At 37.9% G+C, this 21,821-nt stretch overlaps 1 protein-coding gene across 4 annotated transcripts in view; it reads right to left on the bottom strand.

Moving 5' to 3' along the window:
- LOC130919440 (uncharacterized) overlaps positions 1–18,231 on the bottom strand; it is a 33,244-nt gene extending 15,013 nt beyond the window's left edge. Inside the window, exons 1-10 of one of the 4 annotated variants that reach the window (XM_057842161.1) lie at positions 18,027–18,231; positions 13,469–14,559; positions 13,281–13,414; positions 6,798–6,998; positions 2,133–2,400; positions 1,944–2,056; positions 1,774–1,802; positions 1,652–1,686; positions 392–569; positions 167–326 (exon numbers count right to left, since the gene is read on the bottom strand). In XM_057842161.1, coding sequence (XP_057698144.1) covers positions 167–326; positions 392–569; positions 1,652–1,686; positions 1,774–1,802; positions 1,944–2,056; positions 2,133–2,400; positions 6,798–6,998; positions 13,281–13,414; positions 13,469–14,559; positions 18,027–18,035 — 2,218 coding nt within the window. In that variant the 5' untranslated portion in view covers positions 18,036–18,231. Of the gene's footprint in view, positions 1–166; positions 327–391; positions 570–1,651; positions 1,687–1,773; positions 1,803–1,943; positions 2,057–2,132; positions 2,401–6,797; positions 6,999–13,280; positions 13,415–13,468; positions 14,575–15,265; positions 15,386–18,026 lie in introns of those variants that run through there. The other 3 variants (XM_057842165.1, XM_057842163.1, XM_057842162.1) reach the window with 3 other exon arrangements.
- Positions 18,232–21,821: the final 3,590 nt, after the last annotated feature.

Genomic DNA, 21,821 nt, shown 5'->3' on the forward strand with positions numbered 1-21,821 from the left:
GCTTAAAATACAGCAGTTTCTTATAAAGAGGAGTGCAAGAGCAGAAACTGCTTTTTCAGTCTTGTCTGTGTTTTCTGCCATATACATATACTGTATATACAGGATAATGTATGTCATGCCATCAAGAATCAATTTTCGCAAGAGAAAACATGCAAATTTGTCTCACAGTTGTTGGCTAGATCCCTGGCTAGCCATTTTCCTTTTGGGCAGTTGGCGGTGCGAATGATGCTGATGTTGTCGCCTTGATGGACAGGCAGGTCGCTCTTGCTGCCTTTGGCTGTCACTGTGACGGTCGCTTGGTACATGGGCTCCTCTTTACCGGTGATCTATGGAGGAGAAAGATATTTAAAAACAGGGTGGGCTCAAAGCAGACTAGTCGTCCAGTGCGTACCTTGAATTTTTTCTTCATCTCATTCTTCCGCTTGTCGCGCTCCTTCTGTTCCTTCTTCTCCCGCTCCTGCTTTTCCTTCAATTCCTTCTTTTCTTTTTCCAGCCGCTGCTTCTCTCGCCTTTTCAGCTCCTTATTGTCTTGCCCCTCTGCCACCACCGCTACGGACTTCTTGTCACCTCTGTTGACCATATCAAATTTAATTAAATTGACTGATAAAAAAATTAGTTAAAACACATAATTGATCCGTCGCTACTTTGCGCTACAAACTTCGCTCCCTCTGGCCATCGCATATTTTTTTTCAATTAAATTTTTTTTTTAAATGCTGTGTTTTATAGAGCTGTCTCGATCTGATTACGTAGTCTATCACACTCTCTCCTGCCACTTGGTCAGGCAGTGTTTTGGAGTTGCTTATTAATGTTAATGATGACTGACGGACGTTAAGGTTTGATCTTGCCAGACACGCTTGGAAGCCGAAACTTCAAAGCACTGCATGCGTGGCAACTTATTGTGTTACCACAATGAGTAAGTAAAAAGCTTGAGCGGATTTGAGTGGACTCACTCAATGAAGCATTTAATAAAGACAAACATTTTTCCACTTTATCTTTGGGTAAAAATAATTTGGTGGGACGGTAACATGTTAAAACTCAACATAATTATTACATTAAAGTATTTTTTTTCGTGAGAAAAACTGGAAAAAAAGTTTTTTTTTGGCGCTACTTTGCCATTTTTCACTTATCGTGGTGGGTTCTGGTCCCCCTTAACTGTTAAAAACAAGGGATCACTGTATAACTATATACAGTACTGTATATAGAAATATCAAATACACATCGATAAGAATAAATGGAAATCAAATCAACTAATTACAAAATAATGAAAGAATAAATGAAAATTATAAAAATACATTTAATCAGTTAAAATACATACAAAATGGAACATCATTAAAAAATATTTTTATAAATCAAAAAATACACTGAAAAAAGTAATGAAAACAAAGGTTAAATAATTAAATAATTAAGATAAAAATACAATTAACACTAAAACAAAAATGAAAATATATAATTAATATTAACTAATAAAAAAAGTCAGTTTCATTCTGTTAGTAACACAATAAAAAATTTTTGAAAATACTTAAGATACAATTATGATAATAGTAATTATTATACGTAATAATTTTGTAGTAATGAATTATTTAGAACTCCACAGTAAAATGATAAAAATTTTAAAGTTAAAAAAAAAAAAAAATTAAAATTGCAGCCTTACTTTCCAAACAAACTTGTCTTGTCATTGTCTTCATTCTACAAAATGGGCAGAAGGTTTGTTATCAACATGTTTTAACAATTTTCTGGCAGATGATCAGCTCTGTTAGAAACAAATCCACTTACAATATCCTGGGGTGGTTCGGCATATGGATCTGTGGTAACAGAGCCAAAGCGGTCATTAAATTATAAATCAATTAAGTGATGTGAAAGTTTTCATGTCTATTAATTTGCCTGATTTATAAACTAGAATAAATGATAGGTGTGGTTTTACTTAAGTTTTCTGGACTTCTTACTCTTTGGAGGTCCTTTCTTTTTCTTCCCCATTTCAGTCTTTTGCTTCTTCTTAGCCGACCAGTACACATCCTCATGGTTGCCTCCTGTACTGACACTGTTGTGCACTTGATGCCTGCAAAGGAATCACAAACACAAACGCTCCAAAGAAATTCTGGGGTCCAAAAAAATTATTCATTTGTGACTCTTACCCAGCGATTGCTTGACCTTCCTCCGAGGTAGGAACGTGGACGTTTGCCTGATACGGTTGTTGTCCAAACACCGGCACCCCTTTGGGGCTGGTTAGAGCGATACCGTTGCTGTACGAAGGTTTATGGCTGTTTCCATCAGGAATATCATGAAAGGTGTACTCCCTGTTACCCAATTGGGAAACTGCCAAACCATGAGAGGGTGCAACACCACCAAATTTTGGCTCGTTGGTGGATTGCTTCTCCGGTAATTTGGAAGGCACCGGTATTTCTGAGGAGCCGCATAAATAGAAATTAGAGAGCTATTGAGTACATTGTAAAACGAAAAACCCAACAACTTTTTTTCTACTATGATTTTTTTGTTTAAAACAACAACAACAACAATACTGGTATACCGTATAGTATACGTGTTTATTTTTTGTGGCTGGGAGGGTAACTTTATCTTGACCCTTTTTCAGAGAGAAGGTAATTCTGTGTCATCTAGGGATGGGAATCGAGAACCGGTTCCTATAGAGAATCGGTTCCATGTTTTTCAATTCCATGGAATCGTTTGGCAGTTTATCTAATGATTCTCTTATAGATTCCAACCAGCACGAATTACGTCACGTAACTTATGCATGTTACGGACGCTCGATTCAGCAAGTACGACTACGCGATTAGGTTACGCTTCCCCTCGCTTGCTTCCCTAGCATGCCCTCCATCTCCTCCAAGCATAGGCGGAGTTTGACTTTTGGGGCAGGGGGGGCACTACTGTACATGTTGATGACCCCGAAACGCAGTGTCAGTAATAAAATTAAATTATAAGAATATTTATAATAATAAGTTGACAATGAACATTTTTCCCATCATTCTTGAGGGGAATTCTAAATCAGGTAGCTTAGGCAATACTTTTCGCCAAGATCGTCATCCATTGAATATGGTACGCCTGCCGGTGTCGTGCCAATGTGGTTACCTCAGTCAAAAATTGTATCCCATGGGCGGAGCCATATGGAGGTAGATTTGTGTTTTTATTATTCAATCAAAAAAAGTCGCTCTAATCACCCCAAAAAATGTGTTTGAATGCCAAAATACATTTGAAACTTAAAAAAATGCATGTGAAAGCTTTGGGGTTTTTTTTGATTGAAGTTTTTTTTTTATTGAAGTAATGTTGATTTGATTTTGGGCCACATTTTGGCTAGGACATTTTTGTCTTTATTATTCAATCAAAGAATAAGTTGCTTCAAAAATATATATTTTCAAAAAGAAAAATCACTTCAATCAATAAAAGAACATTTTCAATCATGGAAAAAGTTTTCGAATGCAAAAAAATATTTGAGATTGAAAAATTTGCATTTGAACACTTAATTTTGTATTGAAAAAGTTTTATTTGATTGAGGCAATCCTTTTTGTGTTTGGGCCATATTATGGGTAGGACATATGCATCTAAATCATTTAATCCCCAAAAAAGTTGCTTCAATAAAAAAAAAATAAAAAAAATCATTTGAAAAATAAAACTGCCCTCCCCTATTTGTTTTTATTTTTTAATTTTTTCTTTTTAAATTATATGGAAAGAAAATGACCGTCTAAGTTGCTAGTCACATGATCTGTTCGAAGTCTAATTTTGACCCATTATTAATTTTTTTGTTTTGTTCATTTAATTCATTTTTGTTGCAGTTTTATTGCTTTACAATTTGTATATACCGTATGTAGCAGTCAATTACATGCAATGCCACTTTCGGCCACCGGGGGGGGGGGGGCCTGGCCGCCCTGGCCCCCCCTTAAAATCCGCTTATGCCTCCAAGAGCCACACTATAGTAGTGGAACAAAAGCGATACTCTGGACTAGCTGAAAACTTTCTGTGTGTGCAGGCTTCCTCCACCCCATCTGAGAGAGTGTTCTCCACTGCTGGAGACACCATAAGTCCAGAAAGATCACGTATCCTTCCTGAAAAAGCAGACATGCGAATTTTTCTGCAATAGAATTGTTAATTTTGCACATTTGCACTATGCACTGTTCTGTTGTATTTGATAGTATCTTTTTTTTTTTTTTTTTTAATTATTTTTGAGTGCTATCAGCTCATATGTCCTTTTAAAAAGTAATATTTTTTATATTTCTATTTGAAACATGTTTCAGTAAAATGCTACACATTCTTGTGTAATTGCCACAGTTAACGTTGAGGCTTTGGGCCTCTTTTGACCTCGTTGTGAGTTTGTAAGGTTGTGACTTCTGATTAAACAAACTCGATGCCAATCAAAATCTCTTCTTTTTCCCCAAATTAGAATCGATAAGAGAATCGATAAAGAATCGAATCGTTAAGCAATATCGATAATGGAATCTGAATCGTAAAAATCGTATCAATTCCCATCCCTAGTGTCATCTAAACTTTATTATTCACTTCTCTATGTTTGCTGTATTTGCTTGTATCCACCCCATTAAAGCAATACTAGGTAACTTTTCAACCTTTCTAAAATACTTTCATAATATTTGTGATAATATGTCGACTGGAATTATTTCAATAACACCTCTTCTATATCCTATAGGGTATCGCTTTCACTGGCACTAATTATCTTTGAAGAGGGTGGCAGGAACCCTGCCAGACAGCCACACACACAAAAAAAATAACAAATGTGCTGACTGCTTGATGGCATACAGTGCCCACCGTAATTATTGACACCCCTGGTTAAGATGTGTTTTTTAGCGTCTAATATATATATATATATATATATATATATATATATATATATATATATATATATATATATATATATATATTTAATTCAAATAATATGAGACCTTAATGGAAAAAAAAGAGAAAAATCCAACCTTCAATACAAGTGCATTTATTCAGTGGGGGAAAAAACCCCACATAAAGAAATAGTTATTTGACATCAAATAATTTGTGTCACAATTATTAGCACCCCTGGTGTTAATACTTTGTACAACCCCCTTTTGCCAACAAAACAAGGTCTGGGGACTGAGATGTCCATGGGAGGAGCTTGATTTTGTGTCTGGTGAACCATTTCTGTGTAGATTTGGCCATATGTTTATGTTTATGGTCATTGTCTTGCTGAAAGACCCAGTGACGACCCATCTTCTGCTTTCGGGCAGAGGGCAACAGATTTTGATGTAAAATGTCCTGGTATTTCATAGCATTCATGATGCCATACACCCCAAAAAGCTGTCTACATGCCAACAAGCTGTTTGGGAGGCATGCACAGAGAAAACCTTTCCTCACTCACAATCATAAACGCAAACGTCTGGAGTTCGCCAAGCGGTATTGGGGCTTCAACTGGGACCGTGTGCTTTGGTCAGATGAGACCAAGATTGAGCTTTTTGGCAACAAACACTCTTAGTGGGTCTGGCGTGCCACGAAAGATGCACATGCTGAAAAGCACCCCATACCCACTGTGAAGTATGGGGGTGGGTCAGTGATGCTGTGGGGCTGTTTCGCTTCCAAAGGCCCTGGAAACCTTGTCAGGGTGCATGGCATCATGAATGCTTTGAAATACCAGGACATTTTAAATCAAATTAAATCAATTGCCCTCTGCCCGAAAGCTGAAGATGGGTCGTCACTGGGTCTTTCAGCAAGACGATGACCCTAAACATATGGCCAAATCTACACAGAAATGGTTCACCAGACACAAAATCAAGCTCCTCCAATGGCCATCTCAGTCCGCAGACCTCGTTTTGTTGACAAAAGGGGGTTGTACAAAGTATTAACACCAGGGGTGCTAATAATTGTGACACACATTATTTGATGTCAAATAATTATTTATGTGGGATTTTTTCCCCCACTGAATAAATGCACTTGTATTGAAGGTTGGATTTTTCTTTTTTTTCCATTAAGGTCCCATATTATTTGAATTAAAAAAATATATATTAGAAGCTAAATAACAAATCTTAACCAGGGGTGCCAATAATTATGGAGGGCACTGTACATCACTTCGCCCTTTCTCCATTCATTATACAGATGGAAATCGATGCGAACACTTTCGCGCGAATTCTGCAAGTATGGCAGAGCAACAAAAGAGACAAAGTTCGGTCTGAGGAGAAGAAAAATTGGCTATGAGGATATACAGAATAAACATTGGCCCAGCTTCCACTCGCTGGCGTGACGCCCTCACCCCCTCAACCGAACTCGTCAGCGCTGACGAGTTTGGGTGGGATTGGGGGGCTAGCCGCACTAAGCCACACGGTTGTTAATTGTTATATACTATTGTTTAGCCACAACTGGATTCATTACTTTATTACTATTCACCCTTCACACAGTCGCTGGAAACCGAAATATTGTTTAATCAATCTGCAGGCAACCGTGAGATTGTTTTTGATTGATTGATTGATTGATTGATTGATTGATTGATTGATTATTTTACGACACTGCACGGGTGTGCGCTGGTCTTCATGGGAAACGCAGTCTTCCTTAAGGCAAAACACTATAGTGTTTGTCCACCGATGTCACTAAAATCGGCCAAAACTGAAAAGTTACCAAGTGTTGCTTTAATGTGTGAAAAATATTTTTGAAAAAACAAATAAATAAATCTACCACAAAATTTAGTTACTGAAGCTTTTACTGCTTTTACATATATTTTACAATAACTTTGAAGGGTTTAAACAAAAAAACAAAAACAATTTTTTTTTCTTTTTCCAGTGTAGGACTGAGTGCTATTTTCTGGAAAACCCTCAACATACCATTATGTTGCATAGGATGAGATGGAGGGTTGAAATTGGGGATTTTGACGACAGTAGGTTTGGCGGGCTTCTCCGGAGGAACCCCCAAAGCGGCTCGGTCTGGAAGAACGTTCCTGGGCTGAGTAGATGGAACATCCAGCAACTCCGGAATGTCCTTACCACCTTCCACAATAGGACTCTCCAACACCGACTGTGGCTGCCCTGTGAGCAGCAGTTTTGACCATGTTAATCCCAGAAACTCTGAGGAATTGCAAGGTGTTATGTCTTCGGAATGTTCGGCATCTGACTGCGCTGTCTTACTTATTAACACAGAGAACGGAATGCACTCAGAGGTCTAACGGTGAACAACCTGCAGGAAAAATTATGGGAGTGGCGGCAATGGACTTGCGAGGAAACCAAACCAGTTGAGAAAGTTGTTGCAAGGTGACTGAAGCGCAAACGTTGGCCTTCTGAGAATGTTTGCAGATTCAACTTTGAAGTAAAGCGACTTTCTCCAGCAATAGACGAAAGAGGAAATCTGAATACAGGAATATTTTTGTAGGATTTTACAGTCCCCCGAGGCGACAAAATGCATTACGACTTCAAAGCTTTTTCATTTGTATAAATATTGTTGTGATTGACTCACTAAACCTTGCACGGTGTGTGTTCTTACAAAAATAAGGGGGCAGATGTTAGTCAAAACAGCAACGTGTGTCATATTCGGGCCCTAATCTCACTCATTGCTGCAACGGAAAAAATATATTGGCCTCCAAAACACAATTAATGTCCAATGAGAATAACCACCACTTCATTTCAACCTCAATATTTTTATCAGCCAAAATATTCGTAGTACTCGCCGAAAACCCACATTTTTCAGCAAAAAAATGCTCAATTCATTTCCATAACACATTGAAATTGGGCAATCATTTCACATTTTAGCTGATTAACACCCACTCCTATTGACTTTCAACTGGGACCCACCAAAAAAATAAAAATAAATCTCCATTGGCAGACCCACCAACTAAAAACATTATATGGGGGATTTCAAACATTCATACTTCCAAGTTTTCTGATTGTTTGTCTTGTAATACATTTGGGGGAAATTCCATCAAAAAGCACACATTGAACCCTTTGGAGTTAATTGACTCCTTGGACCCTCAAAAACTCCCCATTGGCTTCCATTCACATTGAACTCCAACCCCAAACAAATCTCTATTGTCTCTCATATTCAACATTCAACTACGACTCACAACAAATTCCCATTGGCTCCCATTGACTCTCACCATGGACCCACTGAAAATGTCAACTGTCAGACACACACACACAAAAACTCAATCGGCTCTAAACTAGGGGGCCGTTCACATGGTGACGCTCCAAGAATACGACAAATTTCATGTTTGCATTCATATGGTTCCGTCCTGGTTCCGTCTCCATTCGAATGATGTCGCAAATCTGCGTGAAACCGATGTAGTATTCATGCCGGGCCCAAGAGGGCAGTGCAGTTTTACAAAGCGACAGCCAATAATGCACTTCCTTGACAACAACCTCTTCAGCCCGTAAGGCAACACACCCACCCACTGGAAGAAATTGTGTTTTTTCTTTCTTTCTTTTCCCCCCTATGTTTTATTTTGCAGTTTTATATTATATTACGTTTTTTTCCTATGAACAGGGGTGAAAGTGGGCCAGAACAGTCAGGAACGCAGTTCCGGTATAAGATTCAGGGCCGTAATGCTGTTCCGGTATAAGATTCAGGGCCAGAATGCTGTTCCGTTACACGGTGCTTTGATTCCGAAAATATGACGGCAACTGTCAAAACGCTATGTAAAAATTTTTTTTTTAAATGCTAAGCTGCCACACATGCATTTCATCTCCAAGAAGCAAACAATCTACCAACATCAGATTTACATACACAAGTATTAACAACAAGCATAATAAAGTGCTTGTGTAGCGTAATCCGTTTCCGCCAATAGTTATTATTTATTTAGTTTCATTGATGGCATGAAGGTTTCCCCAGCCGCTGCAGTTATCCGAGTCTGATGATGATGAGTCACGTCAATGTGCGAATGCATGCAGCAAAGCGAAATGCCTGGACTCATTTATCCGTTCAATTGGCTGACATACTGACAGATAGTTAGCTCTTATACATTTTTTTTCTGTATGTGTGTGTGTGTGCATACGGAGTTTGTTATTGTCCATTAGTATGTTTCTGAATGAGAACACTGTAAAATACGACAACTCACCCTTCTGCTCATCTGATCATTTTCTTTCTTGATTGCCTTGATGTTCGCAGGCTCCTGACTATAAGCTTTTAGTAGTAGTAGTAGTTAGACCTGACTCACACATAATCTTGGCTCAGCACTATGATATGATGTACAGTTTGTAAATATGAATGTGTGTGAATAAATTGAAATTGAAATTATTGGTTCAAATGTGCATGTTTTCTGGAACAGCAAAAAAAAAAAAAAAAAAAGGTTGAATTGATGCGACAAAAAAGGGCAATGCAACATAAAATGGATCAAATCTTTAAGAGAAACGAAAGAGTTGAGGAGGCCTATTTATATTTGTTCATTTACTGTATGTTAGGCTACTTAATCATTTTATTATGATTAAAAAAAGTCAATGTTTGCGCTATTTTCAAAATATATTCCATTTCACTCCGCATAATATAAGTAATTTGTCCTTATTTTTCTGAATGTACGTTACTTATATGTTTATTATTTAAAAAAACAAAGTAAATGTTTACATTAACTTCAATTTTAATATACATCCTATGTTCTTAAGTAGTTAAAATTGAGATTTGGCATTTAGTATGTGGGGAAATGAGGGAAAATAAAACTTAGGAGATGGAGGTTGGGGTTATTGCTATTTTTGTTAAGTTTTATTTTGCAAATCATTGAAAAAATAATATTTTGAATGAAAATCAGACTCTGTATGTGTTATAGAAATAACTGCTAAAACAGTTTTCTTTGCATTTCAGTAGTTTAAGAAGTTTGACCCCCCCACCTCCCTCCAATTAAAAAAAAAAAAAAAATTAAATAACATTTCTGGCTCCGTGGCGACCTTCACGTCGGGGAGTTCCGGCAAGAAATTCTAGCCACTTTCACCCCTGCCTATAAATAAAAAAAATTTCTTGTATTTCTTGTACCGTATTGGCCCAAATATAAGACAGCCCTGATTATAAGACGACCCCCTCTTTTTCAAGACACAGGTTTGAACACCTAATTAATTTTTTCATGCAGAAAATAATTACAGTACATCCGAAACAAACGATTATAACAATATATTTGAGAGAAAAAGCATTTTATTTTGCCTCATTCTTAATTCTCAATCTTAATATCTGAACATTTAAATATGTAAACTAAAGTGCAATCAGATTCGTAAAATAATGGCTTCTGGTTTTTGAAACGTAAATAAACCAATCTATTGTGATAAAACAACAAAATTGCAATAACTGCATTGACCATCAAAGTGAAGTCTAACTGTAACTGTTGTCTTGAAACAAATCTGAATAAGGAAAAATATTGCAATAAAATAATGCAATAACTGGTTAAACTTCAGAGTAGCTGAGATCTGTCATGACAGAAACATCGCTTCAATGATATCTGGCGCCATCTAGCGTCGTGAATGGGGAGAGTAGCTGAGATCTGTCATGACAGAACATCGCTTAAATGATATCTGGCGCCATCTAGCGTCGTGCATGGGCATAAAGTCTAGACCGCGAATATAAGACGACCCCTTCTTTTTCAATCTTATTTCAATGCAAAAAACGCCGTCTTATATTCGGGCCAATACGGTACGTTTGCTGCTTCTTTACAAGTTAAATGATCGTATGACATCGCTTCTCAAAAAAAAAAAAAAAAAAAAAAAAAAAAACTCGAAGCAATGGCGTCCATGCCTTTTTTTCTAATGCTTTAAAAGGCACAAAACCGCAAAAATAAAATATATGTCTGTGCACGTCCAAAGTCACGTGCGAGTGCTGATGTCATCGGAGCAAGAGTGTTCCATGCATATGGTTGCGGAGCAATCCCCGCAATCGAATCGTTCCGCGTTTTCGCCGTCACCATGTAAATTGTTGCATCTTGGTGTCGCAGTGTCACCATGTAAACTACCCATAGGAACCACAAAAATGTCCTTTGACCAAATTAACCCTTTCAGAAACACAGGTTACTCCAGTGGACAGCTATTCAAAAGTTGACACTTGCAGACGTATAGGCTCTAATAAGCCACAATTGCTCTCTTTTACTAAAACATTTCATTAGAAACATATAAAATATTGCCATTCATTCAAAAATCTATAATATTTAGTACGCTTGGACCTACGGAGGGCGCCATGTTTTATGCGCTCAATGGACAATCGGAGTGATCACGTAGTTTGTCAGTCACGAGACGAACACTACCGGCTTACTGCAATTCCTTCTACTTGGGGAGACGTCCAACACAAGCGCGCATTGGTTAAAAGCGGTGAGTACTTACAATTTGTGTTTTTATTTAGTATTTTATTGCCCTTTTATTGCCTCAAATACTTTTTACATGTGTTTCCCTCATACTTTTAAGCATTGTGTTTTTAAAGCGCACAGTAGTACTTTGGGTGTCAAATTTGCCTCTTGTAGCCGGAGTAGCACATTTTGGCGGACCACATTTTTTTTCCTACTCTCATCTTGTCTCATCCTGTCTTTCCTGTTTATTTTACTTTTGCTGCTCGTTTTGTGAAATATCGAAAGTACTGTCATGCTCATTAATATTCCTATCTGTAGAGTCATACTCTGGAAGCCCGGCAGCGTAACAATGTAACGTCACCGCCCTGCAACGTCAACAACAATGGCGACCTACTTGTTAAACTAATTTTACACATTGTATAAAAAACAAAACATCAAGAGGGGTTTCAATATCAAATTATTTTAACTCATAATGTTTATCTTTTAAGAACTACAAGTTTTTCTATCCGTGGATCCCTTTAAGACATTTAACCTTTTATAAGTTTCAAGTGTCAAGCAAAAAAAAAAAAAAAAAAAAAAAAATATTATTATATTTCTCTTAATTATTAATCATTGTATTTTTCCTGTATAATTATACAAACATTTATAAATTAGGACAATCTTGATAAAAACTAAATTAACGACATTGAAATGAAGATAAACAGAAACACACTCTGGTTACGGCCCAAGAAAATTTCTATACTCTCACTAAATATATAGGGGTGAATCAACGTTCGTTCATTCCCCCCTCCCAGTCTAAATGGATTTGACGTCTAGCGCTGAATGGTAGCCACTGAGTTAAATCCCCTTTACCCCTTTAAGGGTAGAGAAAAAAAAATGCAAACCCTATTTTTCGGACTATAAATTGCGGTTTTTTTTTCATATTTTGGCTGGGGGTGTGACTTATACTCAGGAGCGACTTATGTGTGAAATTATTAACACATTATGATATCATTTCACATGTTATTTTGGTGTTTTGGAGTGACACTGATGGTTTGGTAAACTTTTGTTAGCATGTTGTTTATGCTATAGTTATCTGAATAACTCTTAATAGCTATGGCCACGTTCGCGTTCTGCCTTTGGCAATGTGTGTTCAATTGTATTATTGACTTATTTTTATATTGAAATGCATGCTTTTAGTTTGTGACGCTTTCACGGCCACGTGGGGGCGCACTCGCACTTGTAAAGAGCGCTCACACGCCATAAGAAGACTGTCAGCTACGTAGCTCTGAGTGAGTGGGTAAGGGCGAGAGAGAAACACAGCTGCGAAACTACGTTCATTGTTTATGCTTTTAAAATATCTCTACAGAGGCAACGCCTGTGTGTATCATCTTCTCTGTTGTTGTTGTGTGTTTTCCACCCGCGATCGGAAACTTAAAGCCAGCTGTGTGGGTGTTTGAACGATGTGCTAATGCTAGCGAACGCATGCTAACCGTTTATGTCATTGCTGTAAAACAACCTAATTATCATTTATTTACGTTGATGTGAACCTGTTTGGTATTGAGGACCAAATTGATTCAGCAAATTATATGGACGTCCAGCATCGTCATTTGGGAGTTCGCTGTATAGCCAGGACCGAGCTGTAGCGTCCTGGTGAGGACAGTATATTCACATTTCGTTGTTCATGCACTGTACACTGTATGTTTGTTCAACATGTTGTTCTCTATTGTATTTTTATATTAAATTGCCTTTCAAGATGACATATCTGTTCTATGTGTTGGATTTTATCCCCCAAAAATGCGACTTATACTCGGGCCGACTTATATGTGTTTTTTTTCTCTTCGTTGGGCATTTTATGGCTGGTGCGACTTATACTCAGGTGTGACTTGTAGTCCGAAAAATACGGTAATTTATGCATGAAAGGATTAAACCACTACTTAAAACTCATTTGCTCATTCATCATGACAACAAACAAAAATCCACCATCGGCATAAAAGCATTCCCATGCAATTTCACCTGAAATTTCACCTTTAGAATAATTGAGTCTTTTGACCACGAGCTTGCAAAAAAAAGATCAGCAAGGATTTACCTCCATCTATACTGTTAAGCCGTTCAATCCCAGAGTTGTAGTTGACAGGTAGGATGTCTGTGAGCGAAACATTGGGGCTTTCAGGTAGTTCCTCTGGAGGCGGCGTATTGGATACCGAAATTTTTGTCTGGGAGCTGAGAACAAAAATGTCAGCTTTAAGCATCAACATAGCGCAATATCTGGTTTACCTGAGGCTCGGCTTCCTGCGAGCGTTTTTCAGCGCATTGAGGATCCTTTGGTCTGCAGAGGTTGTCCTTTTCACTTGGCTCATGTCTTCCGCCCTCTCCAAGAATGAGAGAGCTGAAACGGAACTCTCACCTGAGATGGACGAAGACACAGATGGGGGGTTTTCTACAAGGTTCCGAGGTTGAAGCATCGCTGCTATATTAATGCCTCCCGGAGAGCCATTGTGGCGCGTGTGGGGGGACTTTTCAGGTGAAGGGATGGAGATGTTCTGGTAGATGTCCTGTGGGGTTTGCACAAGGCTGATTTTACCTTGACGATCAAGTATGGAAATGGGAGGGGTGGGAGTCTCTGTCTCTGGGGGAGTTTCACTCTGTGGTGACGGCAGGTGAGGAGCTGGAATATCAGGAATTAAGGAGGGGGAAGTGGTTAAATCTCGAGAAATTGGCATTCCCACATCAGAATAAGGTGAAGATAAACTGTTTAGTGGAAGAATTTCCGACTCTGGTTTCACGTCGTCAAATTCTGGAGGAATTGGGATGAGTGGATTAAGGGCGAGTTCCTCCAAGGTGGGACTGTCCAAAATGGGATCGGCCGCAACCTCGTCCGGCTGACTTTTTCCAGACCATTTCAAACCCAAAAATCCTTTCTTTTTAGTATTTTGAGATTTAGGGACAGCTGGGACTGGCACCAGATCCTCAGTGGTCACTGACGGGGCCTTTTCTTCTTTCTTTAGCTTTTGATAGAGGGAGTTTTCATCCAGCGGTTCCTTGCTTCCTTTGCTCAGTTTGTTTTTTCCAACCTTTATCTTCCCTTCGCGCTTCTCCATGGAGGTTGTCTTAATGAGTGGCTTCTTGCTCTCCTTCTTGTCATCCTTGAAGACCACTCTAGGGGCCATGGCCCTACCGTCCAGAGTCTGGTTAATGGTAGTGAGCAAGGATGGGCGCGCCCCTGCTGGCAGATAGCGTGTGGGGCTGTTGGGAGGCGGGACCACCCTAGGTTTATCTGGAAGGACAGGTTTCATCCTGGGCTGAATCAGCGGGAGTGGTTCCTCTTGGAACTTCGCCTTCAAGGCGTTGAAGTCCATCTTTTCCACCTAATAAAAAGAGAACTGCAAAATATCAACCTTACTTGAACTGCAGTTTTAAAATTTTTGTTTAGAGCAGTGATTCTCAGGGCCAATATTAACTCAGTGGCTACCATTGACGGCACTAAACGTCCAATCCATTTTGACTGGGAGGATTGACAAAGGCAGCGATCATTAGCATTCACACCGACACCTAATTTAACTAATTGGCTGCCATTTAGGACATTAGACTTCCAATTTATTTAGACTCAAAATGGACTGGACTTCTACCACCCTCAATGGCACTGAAACAAGAGAATTCATTGTCATTCATCCCAGTTCACATGAATTGGACATCTATTAGCGTTAATGGCAGCTAATGAGTTAAAATACTGAAGAACAAACCCAAGCTCTATTAAGTGGATTGTTGTAGTACATGGGAAAACTAACCAATAAAAAAACCGTACCAAAAACAAAGACCGTTTCAGAAATGGTTACTACTCAATAAATTTATCAAAATGATACAAAAAAGGGTGGATAACACAAATGCACGAGGGATGTGGCAACTGAAAAGGTATATAGTCATGGATTCAAAGCTAATTTTTTTTAAATTTTGACACATTTACTTTGTGAAGGTTTTACAATCTGATCATACCTACAAAAACACAGACATTATTGCACAGTATTGGTGGTGTCAATCTTTGGACTTTAAAATAAAAGGCCACGCAAAACTTACAAAGAGTCAGTGAAGAGCTGACAATCTGTAAGAACACCAAAACACAGAGACCACTCACGGTGCGATCTCTATACTTCTAAGGGTCATCTGAAAAGTGCCTCTGCCTCCCTTATATACCCAGTCCAACAATCAGCAGCAGCTGAGTGGCAGCTCCACACCTTTAGCCCGTTTGTTCCTAACGACGTGGTCTCCAATGAAGGTAATATCAAATAATCAATTACACACACAAAAATACTTTAGCATAGTAGGCCAAATGTTCACAAAAAAATTGTCAGATGTTTTATATACTTTTTTTCATAAGCCACAGTTTAAACAAAAACCCAGTGATTAGATTTTTTGAGTTAACTTCTATTACACCATAAAATAAGTCGGACATCCGGGCATTAATGACGTCACCAGCCACAACAAAGCGTCGCCATATTGAAAACGGGGCAAAAGATGAGTCACACGCAGTTGCTCTGTCGTGCATTGTAATACAAACGCGTTGAACTTTCGTCTTATTTGCGATCTTTTTTTCGACGGAATGGCTAAAAGTTGCTGTGTTGCGGGTTGTCACACAAGGAAGAGTTCGGAGCCGCATTTAAGTTCTTCATTCTTCCTCGTGAGAATAAAAGGAGAAACAAGCAATTAATCGAGGAACAGTAAAAGAAGACGGTTCCGTGGACTATTCTCGCCTGTGGGAACCTAAATCCAAGCACATTTACGTTTGCAGCCGACATTTTAGTACTGGTGAGTAAACTTTAATCGATTTTTTTTTGCCCCAATTAGCTGCTAGGAGGATTCAATTGACTAGGCAGTGGTTATTACTACCGTAACCGGCAACTCGCAAAGCGTTATTTTTCTTTTGCCGTGAACTGCTCTGATTAGTCAATCAGTATATTATTGGCCTGGTGGGAATTGGTTATTTTGCCATGACCTGTTCACGGCTAAATAACGCTTGGAGGTGAATTACCGTTTACGGCAGAAATAATCACTCCATATATACTACCAGTTTTCTTAGTTCCATACAGGGCCGGCCCAGCCTATACGCAGACTATGCAGCTGCTTAGGGCCCCTGACCACTAGGGGGCCCCCAATCTGGCAATTGTTTAATTTATACAGTATTCTATTTTGTTGACTACAGTTTGCTTTATTTGACTTTTGTGAGTTTTGATACTTGATTACAAGCTTAAAAAATAAAAGTTCTTCCTTAACTTCTTTCTTTTTTAGAAAAAGGTTTGACGCTATCTACTGTAAGTACTGACAATCATTTAGGGTGAGAAGTTTGAAGTCTGCAGTGCAACAAAATATGATTAATATACAAAATATGGACGTATGGGTTGGATTGCAAGTATGGGGTTCACAGTACACCATGACGAAATGGTGGGCCAAAAATATGGGCCCCTTTGCATTATTTTGCTTAGGGTCCCCAAATGGCCTGGGCCGGCCCTGGTTCCATACAGTACATATTCCACATAATTGATAAAGGTCAACTTACTGGGTGACTTTATGAGGTAGTTAGTCCTGTGGATTGTTCATCCAGCTATCAGCTGCGACTTTGTATGCGCAGATTTGCAAACCAATACACAGTAATTTTAAATTGTATCGCCTCCTCCGTCTGTCGGCAGTGACTCGTGATAATAGTAAGCCATGTTTAGGACGTTTTTATGAAAAAAGACGCAAAACACACCTGTCTAAGGAATGTTTAGCTGTGCGTGCCCCCTTCCCAAAATGGCGACACGTTGCTAAGCGAGGTGACGTCAACGTGACATCACGACGACTTCCTCCATCGATCAGGGGTCTCCAAACCAGTCCTCGAGTGCCACTGTGGGTCCTGGTTTTTGTTCTTACCGATCAAGAACAGACCTTTTAACCAATGTAGTTTGCACTAAAGCAAGCAGCCCCTAACTGCAACAACTGATTACACTTATAAAACTCCAGACTGGTGAAAAGGTGTGGTCTTGTTTTGTTGGAGTGAAATCCTGCACCCACTTCCTATGTGGAATAGCTTGGAGACCACTGCCATAGATGTTGTTCGTAAATATCTGAAAAGAAACTAATCTAAAAGATTCAATGTGAATCTTTCGTAGTTTAAGGTGAATACAAATAAGCTGTACTTGATAAATGCACTGTCATAAATTATAAAATGCACTTTCTTCTTTTAATTCCGTTAATGTATCGCGCACCACTAGAGAGAATTTACGCACCATTGGTGGTACTCGTACTACACTTTGAGAACCAAGGGTTTTGAGTACAGAGAAATTACTTTAAAAAAACGGTGATTTTCCTGAAAATCTTTTTTTAAAAATAAAAATCCAATTGCCACACGATTTTACTTTCATGCACCACAACATGGGGTTCCCCATTTTAGAGCAGACAACACCAGGATCACCTTTCCCAACCTTTATAAGCAGCACCCCTTTTTATACTCCTACCCGAGGCAGTCCCACCACTCTCCTTTTCACACCCTAGTCACAAAGTATTGTGACAAAGTAATGAAAAAATGAATAATATAAAACAAATAAGACTTCACACACCCCAGGAGGTTCACACAATGTTTGAAACCCCAGTTTTCAAACACAATTTTACAGCAACTTTCCCCCCAATTTTTGGACAACACACCCTCTTTAACATCCAGTACCAGTAGCGTACCCCTTTTCTATGCACACCCTCCAAAACAGGGATAAATGCAGTTTTGGCTCACAGCAACCACGTGACAAACAATCCGATACATGAGTTGTCCTCAGCAGGTCGCGATGAGGACAGACTGTAAAAATTGTACCTTCTCCATCACGTTTTGATGTCCTTCAAGTCAGACAAGTTGATCGGTCATCTTAGGTTCGGCCCAAACATGGACAATGAAATAAAAGTTGAAATCACGGCAGGAAAAGCAAGAAGTTTCTTTTCACAACTCTCATACACAATGAAGTTGGTTCCTATGGAGGAATGAAGGCAAGTAGAAACACAGGCACAAACAGTCCTTTCCCGTCCAACGAGTCTGCCTAAGGACGGATTCTCGAAAGAGTTTGGATGTTTTTTTTTCTTCTCATCCTAGAGGAATGTTGCCCGGCCGGTGTGAGGCACCTTAACAAAACCTCGCCACTGTTGCGGAAGTTGAGTGATTTTACTAAAACAAATAAATGCAAGATGACGCCCCTGTATTTGAGGTGTGTGATATTAACGATGCATTTTTGGGATATTTTTTGTTGCCTCTTAATTTTTGCAGGGAAAGATGTCAGACAAAAAGAAGTTGGGTGACATTCCAGGATGGGAGCAACTTAGTTATAACAAGTCATACAGTCATCACATAGCTGCCAAACAAAAACGCTTTCGTGATTATTGTTTGACAGCTTAGGAACTTCAGCAACTCAATTTGACAGCTTTTGTGACTTTGCGTTTTTACCTACTCATCCAAAAGCAAATTGGGCATGTAACATGGCCATTACCTTCTCTAAATAATCGATATTCAATGAATTAAATAAACACATTCAGATAAAAATATATACTGTATCTAAAAATAAATCCACATCAGTAAAAAAAATGGTGTCATACTTGAAATAAAATGTAACATAAATGCTAACTTTAATGTGTATATTGATGTGATTTTAATTATTAAAGGCTATATATTAGTGAATATATTTAAAACTAAATACTACATTTAATTAATACAAACTGTTTCCCTCTCATATGAATTTTCTAATTAGATTACACCATGACTTTCAATGCAACTGTGACATCAAAAACCTTAAGTAAAAAAATAGAATGGAAATTAGGTTTGTCAAAAGTATAAAAGTATCGATCCTGAAATGCGGCATCCGGATAGATTTCATCGCAAAATTATCGATACTCATTTATTTATTTTTTTCACGATTGCAGGTCACGAAATAGCTTGTTTTCATATGGCAAATTTGATTTTGCACTATTCTTGATCGTAATGGAGGATATTTTTATATATGGTGGCAAACACAGAGAAGGCTGAAAAAAAGTTTCTGCTCTTGCACCCCTCTTTAAAATGAACTGCTGTATTCTAAGCCAAGAGAACTCTTGTGTTTGATAGAACAATATGTCTATGTGCTGCCATAGCAGTTTCACTTTTAACTTGCCTGTTTTACCCTGGAGACCCCCATTTACAGACACCACGCAACCGCTTTTGTTTCAACCCAGCCATAAAAAAATTGGTAAGTAATTATATTTACTATTTGAAATGTCTATCATTTTTAGCTTAGAATCATTAATTGATGTCTTTTTTTTTTTTTTTTTTTAAAGGACTTTAAAACATTATCACTTGCATATTATAAACTTTTAAATAAATTACGTCACAATGAAAAAAATAGTCTTTAACTAGGTCACGGATACTTACCTCATAACTGTCGCTTGTTTTTTTTTTTTTTTTTTTTTTAACTGTCGCAATTTCCCCGATATTTTAGATGGTAAATAATCAATCCAAACAAAGAAATTTTGAAAAAAACAAAACAAGACAAAACGTCCATCCATCTTCATATGTTTCATATTCCTTCGTAACTCAGTGGCCAGACGGCGCTAGACATCCAATCCATTTGAAGTGCAAGGACTGGCAGCGAATGAATGAATGTGCATTTGTCCACCTTCCCACTTCAAATGGATTGGATGTCTACTGGTGATAAACTCATTTAAAGAGTTTTAATCTTGATTTTATGAGTTTAATGATTGGACATCTATATTCGTCCATGGCACTGAAAGAGTTAATATAACATTTAATTTTGGGTTTTTATATTGTATCGAAAATTGTGTCGAGTTGAAAATGTTAGTATTGTGACAAACGTAATATATGGGAAAAATCATTAATCTGATAAACTGTACCCCTAACGGTTTTAACTACAGTATATGATACTGAGTATAAAAATACCCATTAATAAATACATTAAGAATAAAGATTAGTCAATACAATATCCTATTTATTATAACAAATATATATGCTATATATACGGTAATTTAATGAAATTGCATGCCATTTAGATCAATATTCTTTCCAATAAAAAAGAAATCTCATGATTTGCTCTCACATAAAGTCTTAAATAGATTCAATAATTTCAGTGAAAATCTGACCAATCAAAAATAAAAACAGAAATGTACAAAAAAAAAACAAAATTCTACTGTATTTATATACTTTATATTAAAAAAATAATAAAAGAACAATATGTGCCTTATGTAAAAAAGTTCCTGTCCCACTTTAATCCTCTACTTTAAAACTATCCCAAAAGTAGCCCAAATATATAATACATACTTTAAAAACCTAAGAAATACACTCACGACTCACAAGTATAGATTAGTAAAAAAATTAAAAACTAAATGATTCTACTGCATTTAGATTAATCATTTCCTTTCCATTTTAAAAAAAAAAAAAAAAAAAAATGGTTTTGCTCTTGCATTCACGAATCTTTATATAGGTTCCACGGCAATACTTTCATTAAAATGTGACAAATCAAATACTTGAATTGAGGGGGGAAAAAAACTACAAATATATAAACAAAAATTGTTTTTCCACTAGACGCTTCAAACTATATCCCTAAAGGGACTTAAGTATATACGTATAATATAGAGAAAACATAGTTGAAACAGCATTGTTGCGGTTGTTTCTAGCTGCAGTCACCACACCCAATCTTCTAAATGTTGTGTTAAGAATGCTCTACGTAAAAGATTTCTAACTAATGATTCACTCATTGTGATTGGTGTAATGATTAATATGTGTTATGTGAATTGTAGACAGAAACCGTAGGTAATTGGGTTGTTAAAAAAACACTCATATGTGCAATTTCTATACACGTTAAAAAGACGTCCGATTTCAGTAAGTCAGTGGCATCCATTGCTGGCGATTGATCAGCCAGCCCTCTCGGTCAAAATGTATGGGACGTCTATTGCAGTCAGTGGTCCAAAATGACTTACAGTGAAGAAAATTAGTATTTGAACTTCCTGCTATTTTGCAAGTTCTTCCACTTAGAAATCATGGAGGGGTCTGAAATTTTCATTGCATCTAAAAAGAAAAATCCAGAAATCACAATGTATGATTTTTTGACAATTTGTGTGATACAGTTGCAAATAAGAATTTGAACACCGAAGAAAACGAATGTTAATATTTGGTACAGTCTTTGATTGTAATTACAGAGGTCAAACGTTTCTTGTAGTTTATCACCAGGTTTACACACACTGCAGGAGGGATCTTGGCCCACCCGTCAGTCAGAGAAACACCGAGTTTTCTCCAAAGGTTTTCTATTAGGTATAGGTCTGGAGACCAGCTTGGCCATGCTAGAACCTTGTTATGCTTTTCACGGAGCCACTCCTCGGTTTTCCTGGCTGTGTGCTTGGGCTTATTGACATGTTGGAAGACCCAAGCACGGCACATCTTTAATGCTCTGACTGAAGGAAGGAGATTGTTCCCCGGAATCTCACAATACACGGTCCCAGTCAACCTCTCAGTGCACTCATCCTGTCTCATGCGCAGAAAAACACCCCCAAAGCATGATGCTATGACCCCCATGCTTCACAGTAGGGATGGTATTCTTGAGATAGTACTCATCATTCTTTTTCCTCCAAACACGGT

Source organism: Corythoichthys intestinalis, chromosome 7 (assembly GCF_030265065.1).
Source record: "Corythoichthys intestinalis isolate RoL2023-P3 chromosome 7, ASM3026506v1, whole genome shotgun sequence".
NCBI lineage: Eukaryota > Metazoa > Chordata > Actinopteri > Syngnathiformes > Syngnathidae > Corythoichthys > Corythoichthys intestinalis.